Source organism: Halyomorpha halys, unplaced genomic scaffold (genome assembly GCF_000696795.3).
Source record: "Halyomorpha halys isolate HHAL.00 unplaced genomic scaffold, Hhal_1.1 Scaffold25.1, whole genome shotgun sequence".
Classification (NCBI taxonomy): Eukaryota; Metazoa; Arthropoda; class Insecta; order Hemiptera; family Pentatomidae; genus Halyomorpha; species Halyomorpha halys.
Genome location: NW_027107314.1, coordinates 305,034 through 317,193, shown reverse-complemented (window position 1 = coordinate 317,193; position 12,160 = coordinate 305,034). Strand labels below are relative to the sequence as shown.

Genomic DNA, 12,160 nt, shown 5'->3' with positions numbered 1-12,160 from the left:
TTATTGATCTCAAGCAGATAGTAAGAAAAATCTTAAAAATTATGTAGATAACAATCAAAATTGTTATAGGCAGTAACAAAAACAGTATGTTGTAAACGTTTTGATATTACGCTACATACAATCATCATATAATCTGTTTTTTTGCTTGGTTTGTTTAAGTTGCATTATATATGTTATTTTTCAATTTCAATTTAATTCAACTTTTTAAAGTTGAAATTAATTAGATATTTTAAGAAACTTCTCTAAATATTACTATTATTACGTTACAATGTAAAAGTTAAATTTAACTTATATTTATGAGATTCTATTTTCCAAGTTATCATCTTTAATTATTGAATGCCTGATGATTGTAGAAGCATAAAGTAAAGGTCGCTTTAGCTTTGATAACTTTTAACTTTAAACCATTTTAAAAATGTTTGAAAAGTATATGGGTAAGTTTCCTCACTATTCATATCTTGCTTTTTCTTTTATTTTATTGCCTTATTTTCTTTTCTGAAACTTTCTTTTCCTGGAAATTGTCCCCCTTCTGTTATTTATTATTTTTATTGTACCATGTCTACACTAATTTTCATCTTTCTCCAATAATTTTGAAATATAGGCGTATCAAGGAAAATAATTTTGCACATGTGTCAGCAGAATTAATAGAAGGCATTAGCTGAAATTTATACGAGACCATGTCAACATTAATCTCCAACTTATTTTTTTAAATCAGTGTCAAAGCTGTTTTTGAAATATAGCTGTGCCAACATAATTATGTTTAGTGCATAAGCGAAAACGGTTGAAGGAATTTAATGAAATTAATAATACTACCATTTTGTACTGATTCCAAACTAGCTGCCAAATATGCATGTGTAAGAAAAAGTTAGGAGTGGAATCTGGTAAAATTGACATGGGGCCAACTCGCTACTAGACGGCACAATCCCTGAAAATTTTATCTAAATTAGATGAATAGTTTAATCAATTATACCTTAGTAGAATTTTGACTATATTTGAGAGGAATGAAACTATATTTGTTGAACTAATGTATAAAATTGGAAGAAGATAGTTGACCGTATGAAGTAGATTTTAGGAAAATAGTCCAGGTGGCATCCAATAAAGGTACAAAATAGTAGATAAAACTATTTCGTACCTTTATTGACCACCACCAAGACTATCATCCTATAATGCATTAAACGTTAGTGAACATTTTTGATTCTGAGGACAATTTTCTTGTTTCCTGTATGAATACAAAGCTACCTTAACTTTGGCAGCGAGGAAGGAAATATAAAAATTAATGCTTCGTTCTAGAGACATCTTAAAATCAGTAGAAAAAATTATATAAACATCCTACTATAATATTGTTGTTACGAGATGTCTTTAGTCTGATTTGTGATATTGTTTTTTAAAGTATTAAAATCCTATTGTTGATTTTTTTTTAAGACTTACAAGGTATCATAGCTTAAGCGACATCTATTGTTAATGCTACTTTAAATAACGAGAATATCTGGATTCTAAAAATCAAATATGCCATTGTTTTTTATTGTGTGATTTTTAAGTTATGCATACTTTCACTCTATGTTATATTCCATAACTTTACCTTTTCATAAAATTCAAAAATATACTTTGGTTTGCCACTAGACTTTAGTTTATAGTTGAGTATACCCTGTACTACACTGGCTTCTATCTTCCTTAGAACCTAAAAAAATGTTTTTTTAGTTTGAATATCAACCATTTATAAACTTACACATAATTTATTGTTATAGATAATAGAGCAAAGGCCGATTCACATTAGATGTTTAGTGCTATCTGTGACACCTTCAGGACAAGAGTTGATCATAATCGATGGAAGGTCGTCAAGCATTGCCTTGCTGGCACTAACACTACACATATAGCCTTTAAAACTCTACTCATCTAATGTGATTTGGTTTTCAAACCAAATAGAATTCTCCAATTATTACAAGATTGATATTTACTTATCATATTCGTGATTTACTGCATTATTATAACTAATGATTGTGAAAATACATACATTAACTTATTATAATTGAAAATCAAGAAAGCTTGTAATAACCAGGATTATTATCTTCTATTTCTGATTATTTCTCCAATTATGTTAGCTTTTACTTTCATATTAGACATGTACCATTTCTTTGAAAAAAGAGTTGGTACAAGAAAATATGCTTATGTACAATATTTTATATAAAACTTAATTTTGGAAATGTCTGAATTCAGTCTTTATATGAGTAGTAATTATATTAATTCTTAAAAAATGTTACAGTGATTTCAAAAATATTATTTCGTTCAAGAAGTTTTAATCTTATAAATAAATACAGCAATCGATCTATAATAATGTTTTAAGTAAATTTTTATACCAAATAATTATCTTTGATATAAAAAAATAATTTGATTATAACATGATTTATACTAGAGTTCAAATATTTCCATTTCATTTGTTTTTTCTTCTTTTGTTAATGGAGAAAAATACAGATTTTGTCTTATTTTATACATCTCAATGATGAATTACACTGGTTTTCAATTTATTTATTTTTGAAAAAATATTACCTTAGCATGATATTTCAGTGTCTGCTTTCAAGTTTGATGATATAATAAAAACACCCTGGTCAACTATATGGTTAGCATGAAAAGGTTTCTCAGGTATGGTACTCAAGGGGTTATTGTTATTGGTCGCTGGGGAACCAGCCCCACTAGAGGAGGAGTTATCGAGAAGAGGTTGCGTTGATCGTGACTCGGGAAGATTATTTCCAAGCTCCCAGTCAGGAGGACCAGTCAATGGGACGAGATAATCTGGCTGAATGCATTCCTCCTGACCAGTAGGCCTCATTATCGTTGTATCCCTTTCGGAAGATGGGGGTTTGGCGTACACTGGCAATGGAGCTCTTATGACATCAGGATCCTATATAAAAATATTTAGTTTAACAGTATAATTTTACTTACATTACATAAAACATTTTTTATAATTATTTTAATAATTATTTCAATAATTATTTCATAATTTATTTTTCTTAATGTTACAGTTGCAAATAAAAGGCCACTATGCAATGAAAGTATAGTTCTGTTGAACTTTACCATATATCCCTCAACTAAGAAATGTCTTCTAGAGTTTGGTGATTGTTAACATTAATGTCACTCTTCAGTTGTGAGAATACTTCCAATAAATAATTCTTACATTCAAATTATGAAGACGATGATGTGTGGTCAAAAGGAAAAAAAAAAATTTAACAACTATTTGTGTGTTAATTATATTAAATCGCATATAAAAATTATCTTTTTACAATGTTTCACTCTACTTTGTAGAGCTTTATCTGGGCTGTTCCACAAAATTGGACGAAAACGTTGACAAATAAGTTGTTTCCTTTTAACCACACCTCTGACCATCTTCATAACTTGAAAAATGCAGTCAACCATTTATATTTATATTCTTACTTTCTTAACAAGATTATTCAAACTTTGATTTGATTATTTTTTACAAAGCCTATTTTTTTTTCTTTATTATTCTTTAAATTTAATATCAGAACAATTTTATGTTATTTATGTTAGTGCATGATTCAGTTAATGTTAAAATCGCTTATTGAGTAATTTGTCCTTGAGCCTCCTAAAAAGAGGTCAAGAAATTTTTTTACAGGGTGCCAAAATCAAAATAAATAAGAGACAACTTCTATTATTATGATTATCATTATAATAGTATATATATTTTTTATTTTTTCCTAAGTGATATTAATATAAATTTTTTATTTTTTCCTAAGTGATATTAATATAAATGTTTTTATTTCTTTATAAAAACAATACATATTATATAAAATTAAATTACTATTATAAATAAAAAAGGAAATCAGCCTGAAGTTATGTGAAACTAAACTAAAGTTCAATATAACTTCAAAATTTCAAATCAGGAAATTCTATAAATTGTTCAATGCTGGCCATTAAAAAATTATATTTAGAACTTACTTGCATGCAATATCCTAGCCTTTCTAATATCAGAGAAAATGAAGGCCTTTCTTCTGGGTTAGGGTGCCAACATTGTGTCATAATTGCATATAGTTGTGATGGACAGTTTGTTGGAGGTTCTAATCTACCTCCGCTAGTTACGAGAGACATGACTTCTCTGTTCGCACACCCTGTGTATGGCATGTATCCTAGTGACATTACTTCCCACATTAGAACGCCAAACGACCTGTGAAATGGAATATTTAATTAAATTATTTTGATGTGATAAGTGAATTAAATTCTCAATAATTGGCTAGTTTAAGAAGTTGAACAGGATTCCAAATGATAAAAGAAAATACTTTATTGGAAGATTAAAAATATCAAAAATACTTTATTCATTATTTTACGGAAAAAGATTGTCTAGATATACAATGTAGTATTCCATAGCAAAAAGTTACAAATGTTATGCTATCTCAAGCTTATAGATTTCTTTGTATGAATAATATGTAAATCCTTCATAAATAATTTGCTCAATGACAAGAAAATAAGAGCCAGATTATGATTTGCTTGTCATTTCTTTTATTTTTAACAGTAGATGTAACTTTTAAAGTGAGTCATATAAATGGGTCAGAAATGTAGAAAGGAGTCCTGAGAAAGAGAACCCTTAGATTAAAGAATTATTAAAACAATGTACTATTATGATGAAATAGCAAAATTAGTATTGATAAGAAGGGTTCTCCTTAGGAAGATTGAAAGTTAGATCAAGGAGAAGGCCAAAGGAGAAGTGATAAAGTAAATATTTGTCTGAAAGAAACAGATTTGTTGCCTGGAGAAAATACTTGAAAGTAGCAATTGAATAGGCCAATGTCAAAGTTTCTTTTACTGATGGTTTTATATTACTATTAAAAAAGTTGTTTTTTTGAAAGCCATTCTACGATATGTGAGCTGCGGTTTCGAATTTATGGAATATCACTTTATCAATTTTACTTAGGTATAGGTCTCCTTTAATACATTAGAATATAATGCAATAGTTTCGGGTACAATTTGCTATATTCTGTTCAGACAGAATTATGGAACAGAAATAATATTAATGTAATACAAGTTAATAACAATACCAAACGTCAGTCTTAGTTGTAAAGATGCCATCCAGGAACGCTTCTGGTGGCATCCACTTTATGGGTAACATTGCTTTACCACCTTTTCTGTAATAATCAGCCCTGTAAAATAAATTTTAACTCAATTATTTAAATTATAATTGATAGATAAATTAATTGAAGAAGTCATTTATTTTTACACACCTATATATGTCTCTAGCCATTCCAAAATCTGCTATTTTTACAACTCTTCCTGGGCCTTTTGTTGTCAAAAGGCAATTTCTAGCAGCTATATCCCTATGTATAAATCTATTTTCTTCCATATATTTACAACCTTTTGCTACATCAACAATACAAATCAACAAGTCTTTCATTGTTAAAGGAGATGCCCGATCCTAAAAATAATTTTAAATATTTAGACTAACAGGAAATAATTTAGAAAACTATGATTAAGTGAATATATCATTTATTATGTCAATAAATTATAACAATACATTTTACTAAACAACCAATTAAATAACAATTACCTAAACAATTTGATAATTTTAAATTTAATTAACATTTTTCTCTTAACCCAATGATTTTAGGTTCAAGAATTAATGCTATTAACTATTTTATAGTCTAATTAATTCAATTACTATTAGACAGCAAGAAATATTTTAAATTACAAAAGACATACCGGCTTAGGACGGGACTCCCTTAGGAATGTTTTCAGATCGCCACCTGCTAATAATTCAATCACAATAAATCGAGGATGTTTGTCAAAGCAAACTCCTATAAAGTGAACAATATTTGGGTGGTTAAATTTGCTCATTATAAGTGCCTCCATCAAAAAATCAGTTTCTGCCTGGGTTGATGACAGCTCAGGAAGAGTCTGGAAGCATTAAAAGTTTGTCAACACTCATGTTGCAAGTTTATTAATACTTATTCAAGTTGACATAAATACTTATTAAATGACTTCAGTATTTTTTAAATAATAATTTAAAAAATTCATTTAATAATAAATGGTGTGATGAGGTGGTAATGGTTAACCTTAGATTAATATGAGAAGGTGGTCAGGGGTGCGATCAGCAAAGATACACAAATAAAAAAAAACTTATTTATTTGTACCACTGTTTTAACCTGAATTTCAGGCCTTTATTTGGGCTGAAAAAACAAAATGAGAAACAAAAAATAAAATAAAATAATAACAAAAAAAAAACTTGGAAATATACATAACAATAAATTAATTAGATAGTAGTTGATATTAATAGAAGATAAATATAATATTGCAGAATTAAGAATAATACAAAATAAATGGCAAACAAATTATTAAAAACAGAGAATGTTCAAGTAAATAAAGAAATAAATGTAATGAAAGGTGTTGAAGATAATGTGAATGATGAGTAGTTAAATTAACATATTAAAATATCGATGTAATGGTTAAAAATAATGAAAACAATTCATCATGTTGATACAAATTGTTTTCATTACAATATTACAATAATACCTCAACAATATTATACTTTATCTTCCATTAATATCAACTACTATCTAATTAATTTTGTATGTATGTTTCTAAGTTTGTATGTTTGTTATTATTTTGTTTTTATATTTCTCTGAATTAAGGTTGTTATCTTGTTTTGTTTTTTCAGCTGTGATGAAGGCCTGAAATTCTGGTTGAAACGTCGGCACAAATAAATAAGTTTTGTTTATATGCGTATCTTTGCTGACCACACCCCCTACCATCTTCTCATAATAATAAATGACCCTTTACGATTATTGAATAATGAATATTTATGACAATATGAGTAATATTCAGTTAATGTGTTTGAAGCTGAATCATAATTCACCTTAACTGCAACAGGCATTTCTACTGCATCTCCTATTCTGTGTCTGAAGAAACCTTGGTACACCTCACCAAAGGCTCCTTGTCCAAGTGCTCTATAAAAATAAATATCCCAATGTATTTTAATTAATCTCTTCATTGCATAATTAAAAATGGAATTCCCTGTTATAGCTTACTATAACCATTCATTGTGTAATATAATGTTAAAGTGCTAAATAGAGGCTGAGACTGCTGGAAACAAAAGATTTTGGTAGGAAAATTGATATATGACAAATCAACATTTCATAAATTGAAGGACTTAATGTACTTTTCCTATCTAATTAATTATATGTATTTATCCCTTAGAGAGATGGAGCATTTAAAACAAAACCCTTCTCAGAGAATCTGTACAAATATTCTTTAAAAAACTGTCAAAGATCTTTGACAAAAGATTACTGACAAAGAAACATTGAAATATTATATTAGCTTATATATAGATATTATATATAGAATATATATAGATTAATCTCAATGAGACATTACAACTGAAATTGAAGTAAATGGGACAACTTAATAGTTTGACTACAGACTATGAGATTACTCATAGTTTCATTCTTGCCCCTGTCGAAAGTGCAGGGGTTCAAATTCATCTCATTGGCGAGAACTTTAATAGAATTTTCCAAAGGTTTTAGAAAAGTCTTCTGCTTTGAGAAGTTTCATTATGTAAATGAATTTTATCATATCTGTACAAATATAGTAAGAAAAAAACATATAATAGGTTGTAGTTGGTGTCCAAGGCTAGAATGCATAGGTACTATAAGTTATTATAAAGTCAGCAATCAACATGTTAAAGTTTGATTTCTTCAGACATCTTTCTTAATAATAACTAATGTAATAATTGAATGATGAGTAGATATTATCGTTACATTAATTTTTTTACATATTTCATATATTACTCAGTACATGAGCGACATCTTACTAAATATGAATGTGTATTTATTTACTTATGAATTTGAAACAGTTTTTGGATTTTCTAAAACAAAGTAAAAATAATAGAATAAAAAAAAAAAATCATCTCTTCAGTTATAGTTAGTTTTATGAAATAATGCTATGACAAAACAACTTAGTGTTCAAAAATTGATCTAATAGATTATAAATTAATTTAAAATTCGATAGAAGTAAGAGAATGAGTTGTTCAGGCTGATGGTGTTTTTTAAAAACTTATTACTATAATGATAAATGGTAACTTTTAGGAAATAGCATGTAAAGAGCGATGTGAGAATGTGAACCATAAGATGAAAATGTGTCAAGATACTAAAACGTGAACTTTTTTTAAATTAAAATTATTTACTTGACGAGGCGCAGCTGTTCTCTAGGAATCTCTTTAAGATCCTTTGTGCTTATAGCACTGCCACCAAATTCGCAGTTTGGATTATATTCAGTCATCATACTATCTGCTGCAACTCTAAGTCTATTCAACTCTAAATCAGGTCCAGATATTGTTTGTCTTTGCAATATTGAGTTCTTATTCCTCTGGCATCGATGATCTTAAAAAAATAAACTTGAAAATAGAGAAAACTTATTTAGTGTTTAAATTGGAATAAGTAATATTTGTGAAAAAGTTTACATACACAAGACGGAACAAATTATTGCTCCACTAACCAGTACCACACCGATCATTATAATCAATGATACTTTAAGAAATGGAGAAATCTCAGGTTTGGAGTGAATCACTAAAACAAAGATCTCAAATTAGCTCCTGCTACCTCAAGTTTTTTTATTTTAAGCAAAAAGTGATATTTTGATATACTTTATTTTTTAGGTATACTTTTTATTATTTATTAGCATTGTTTTTGGCTTCCGATCACTATAGATAGAAAAAAGAAATCAAAATTCTTACAAATGCACGATGTCGAATCATTGCCGAGATACCATCCTGAAGGGCATATGCATAGTACTGAAGACCGAATAGTGTCCAGTGCAATACATCTATATTGACAATCGCATCCAGATATTGCTGGAATAATATAGGCCTCACCAGGACCAGATGCACCTCCAGGGAGTATATCTTGCAACATTCCATCTTGAATCCAAGAATAACCGCCTTCTCCATAATCTCCTTTTTGTGACCATGCTCTACCTCCTGTAGTTAAGGAACAAATTTATTTTATAAAACACAAAATCCAAAAATTATAAAAGATAATTGATAATCTAAAGATGTATTAAAATCATAATCTTTCATAAACTAAAAGTACTCTCCAAAGTGTAAAATATTAAGTGTAGCCAGTACTTTAACTGGCTTTTTTTTAACCCTATATCTAGTGCCAGCTGCTCTTTTTTGTCTTGTTAAGTGGATCCTAAAGGCATATAAAAACAGAGCTAATTCATTAATTTTCTGTCCAGAGAAAATGACAGGTCAGGATTTATGCTGGACTTATTTAGCACTGGAGTCCCTATAAAAAATGTTTGTCAATATTTTAGAAAAGGTTGCTGCTTATTTCAATTATTTGTGTACTGTTTTTCACATTTTTTTTTTAAACTTAACTTTGAAAAAGTTTTCAGTGATTTTAAAAAACTGCTTGGGATTCGTTATGGAATAGTTGATAAACTATTATTTGATTGCAGTTACATTGTATATTTCTAAACTGATGGGCATAAGGATCCTTCTAGAATTTGTTTTTCTAATTGACATTTTTATTTAAATTGATTATCCTAAAAATCTGGGAGAGTAGAAGACAGAGTGTGTTGCCACCAAAAATTAAATACACTGGTAGACAAAATTAAGACATTTCAATTTTTAGTATGTAATTTAATTGAATTTATTCTTTTATTAAGTAAATAAGTATTATTAACAATGGAATTACTTATTCTTTACTAATTCTTTATGGGAAAGAAATATTATTCCAAAACATACTTAAGCTTCTTTGGTATGCAATCTGTGGGGTCTTATCGCAATTAATCTATCATTCATCTTAGCTTCTCGAAATGTAATCAAGGGGATCTGATGACCTAAGATCAACTCTTATATCATCGATAAGCAGAACTTATTTTACTGTCCCCTAAACTATACTTGCTGTGTTCTGAACACATTTAAGGCAGTTTTATCCCTCTGAGAGAGGGCTAAGGTTGTTATTCATTCAGTTTTCCTTTAGTCAGTCTCCTCCTCATAGTCTAAATAAAAATAAATACCTTGTAAATTTTATTTACATAACTTCTGAGTTGATTTATGATTGCGGTGTGATCATTAAGATCTAAATTCTAACAAATATGTCATTCATATGGCTAGTGGAACTCAGACAGTGTGAACCTGCCTCCATAAAGCATCATAGAGTCTAAGGAATCATTTAGTTATTGACACAGTGCCTTTAGGTAGGCTTATACTGGATGTATGAATTGATAAAGTATAAAAGCTTTTTCCGAATTGTAATATTTTGAATTTTGTTTAGAATCACTGAAATGTTTTTTTTAAAAAATACTGCTATGAGAGCAAATTTTACTGTTCCTGTAGAAGACCAAATCAATACTGATAGTGAAGAAATTTCCTGACATTTTGACATAATAGTTACAAAAAAGATTAAACAGAGATAAAAAGATAAGGTAGTAACTGTTCATACTCCAAAGGTACTATAGTTGACCTGTGTTATAACCATAAAATATACTTTCTGGTTTTAAAAAACATATGTATGTACATACATGCCCATCAAAATGATACTAGAATCATAACATACTGGGTAATTATTATTGGCCTATTGCAAGAGAAAAATACCCATAAATCAATTATTTTAAAATTATATACATGAAAATTAAAATAGGTAAAAAATAAATTAATAGAAAGCATTCCAATTAAACAAAAATTAATTTTCATCTTTGAATTTTTTCTGCCTAGTGGACAATATAAATAGGATTAGATTGAAAAAAAATACTAATAGTTTTATTTAAAGTTTTTGGAATTTTAATAACAAACATTGCTGACCTGTGTAGCCTCCTCCTCCACCTCCCGCAGTACAGCCACCCCCACCTCCGCCAAAACCTCCAGCTCCCATTAGGCTGCCAGTGCTGTTGTAGCAAGCTTTACCTCCATAACCACCTTGAGCCAGAGCATAACCAGTTTTTTCATTGTTTGTACTGTTTGAGCGAAACCAGCCACCTCCAGCTCCTAAAAATTATAGTGCTATAAATAGTCATTAATAAATGAAATATGTCGCATATTTAATGCATAGATTTATATGGTTATTATGAAAATAGTGAATTGATTAATATAATAAAATATTAGTATGTAAGTGGAAGAGTAATATAAAACGACAGATTATGTTTCCTTGAAAATTGCAATCCACAGATCGGCTTTATTTATTTTTTAAATCTTAATTTGATTCACTTCAATTCCTAGATTATACTTAATTCATTTTTAATCTAAATGACCTTATCTTAATTTCAGTTTTGTCTTTGTAATCAGTCAAACAAAATAACACTAAAATTTGAAGTATTATTACACTATCATTGGAAACATTGATAACCACAGCCAGAACAACCTATTTGGTACAACAGTTCAAAGAAAAGGATGCTCTTTTATGATGGTCTATGAATAGATTGCTCCAGAAATTTGAATCTGAGGATATTGTCTGCCTTGAGGGGAAAGAGGATTCTGGAAAAAATCATCTTCTGAAGATGGAACTTGGTTCAACTCTGATAGTGCAGACTCAACAAAAAGTACTCGGAGTTTGGTTAGAGAGCTTGAAGTTTCCAAACCTACAAAAGTTGTTGATTTAATAACTTGAGAGAAGTGAATTGATTGAGGCATTTCTGTTTCAACTGTGGATAAATTGATAAGTCTAGTTGATTTGGTAACAAATTATCAACTTTTTCGAGTTGGTATGGATTTGTCTACAACTTTTGAAAAACCCAAATGACTATGTGTTCATTAAAGGAATTGATACTTGTGATGGAAAGTGGGTATATTCAGAAAACTATGATTAAAATACAACCCATCTATTCCGCCAGTTATTAAATAAGGTCAATTGAAAAAAAAAAATATTTCTCTGTGTAATTTGAGTAATTCTCGTATATTATAAGTGTACTAAATATTATATTAGATCATTAATTGTCTATATGTAATAAATGAAGGAAGATAGATAGTCTGGGTAACTTTCAAAATCTTACTATCCTATAACTTTAACTTACTACTATGATGTTATATTTATAATATTTTTTTGTCATGCCTTTAGTATTTAACCGTCATTTCAACTGTTAAATCCTGATTTGTTCATTATTTTCCTTTTTCTTGACCTTCATTTTGATATATTTACTGTTACCTTATTTCCTTATTTTTTTATATTAT

At 28.7% G+C, this 12,160-nt stretch overlaps 2 protein-coding genes across 3 annotated transcripts in view; one reads left to right on the top strand and one right to left on the bottom strand.

Moving 5' to 3' along the window:
• Positions 1–3,671, top strand: part of LOC106682961 (inactive peptidyl-prolyl cis-trans isomerase FKBP6) — a 23,165-nt gene extending 19,494 nt beyond the window's left edge. Inside the window, exon 9 of one of the 2 annotated variants that reach the window (XR_001343503.3) lies at positions 3,015–3,663. Coding sequence is in view for 1 of the 2 variants with exons in the window: in XM_067045602.1 (XP_066901703.1) it covers positions 3,015–3,050 (36 nt within the window). In the remaining variant the exon portion in view is untranslated. Of the gene's footprint in view, positions 1–3,014 lie in introns of both variants that reach the window. The other variant, XM_067045602.1, reaches the window with a different exon arrangement.
• The window catches only part of LOC106682777 (leukocyte tyrosine kinase receptor), a gene marked incomplete in the record, with an annotated part of 211,157 nt that overhangs the window by 2,427 nt on the left and 196,570 nt on the right, over positions 1–12,160 (bottom strand). The window contains 10 exon segments of the mRNA XM_067045603.1: positions 1,577–1,675; positions 2,542–2,893; positions 3,946–4,171; positions 5,040–5,141; positions 5,223–5,413; positions 5,698–5,892; positions 6,851–6,941; positions 8,177–8,372; positions 8,726–8,968; positions 10,799–10,981. Coding sequence (XP_066901704.1) covers positions 2,543–2,893; positions 3,946–4,171; positions 5,040–5,141; positions 5,223–5,413; positions 5,698–5,892; positions 6,851–6,941; positions 8,177–8,372; positions 8,726–8,968; positions 10,799–10,981 — 1,778 coding nt within the window.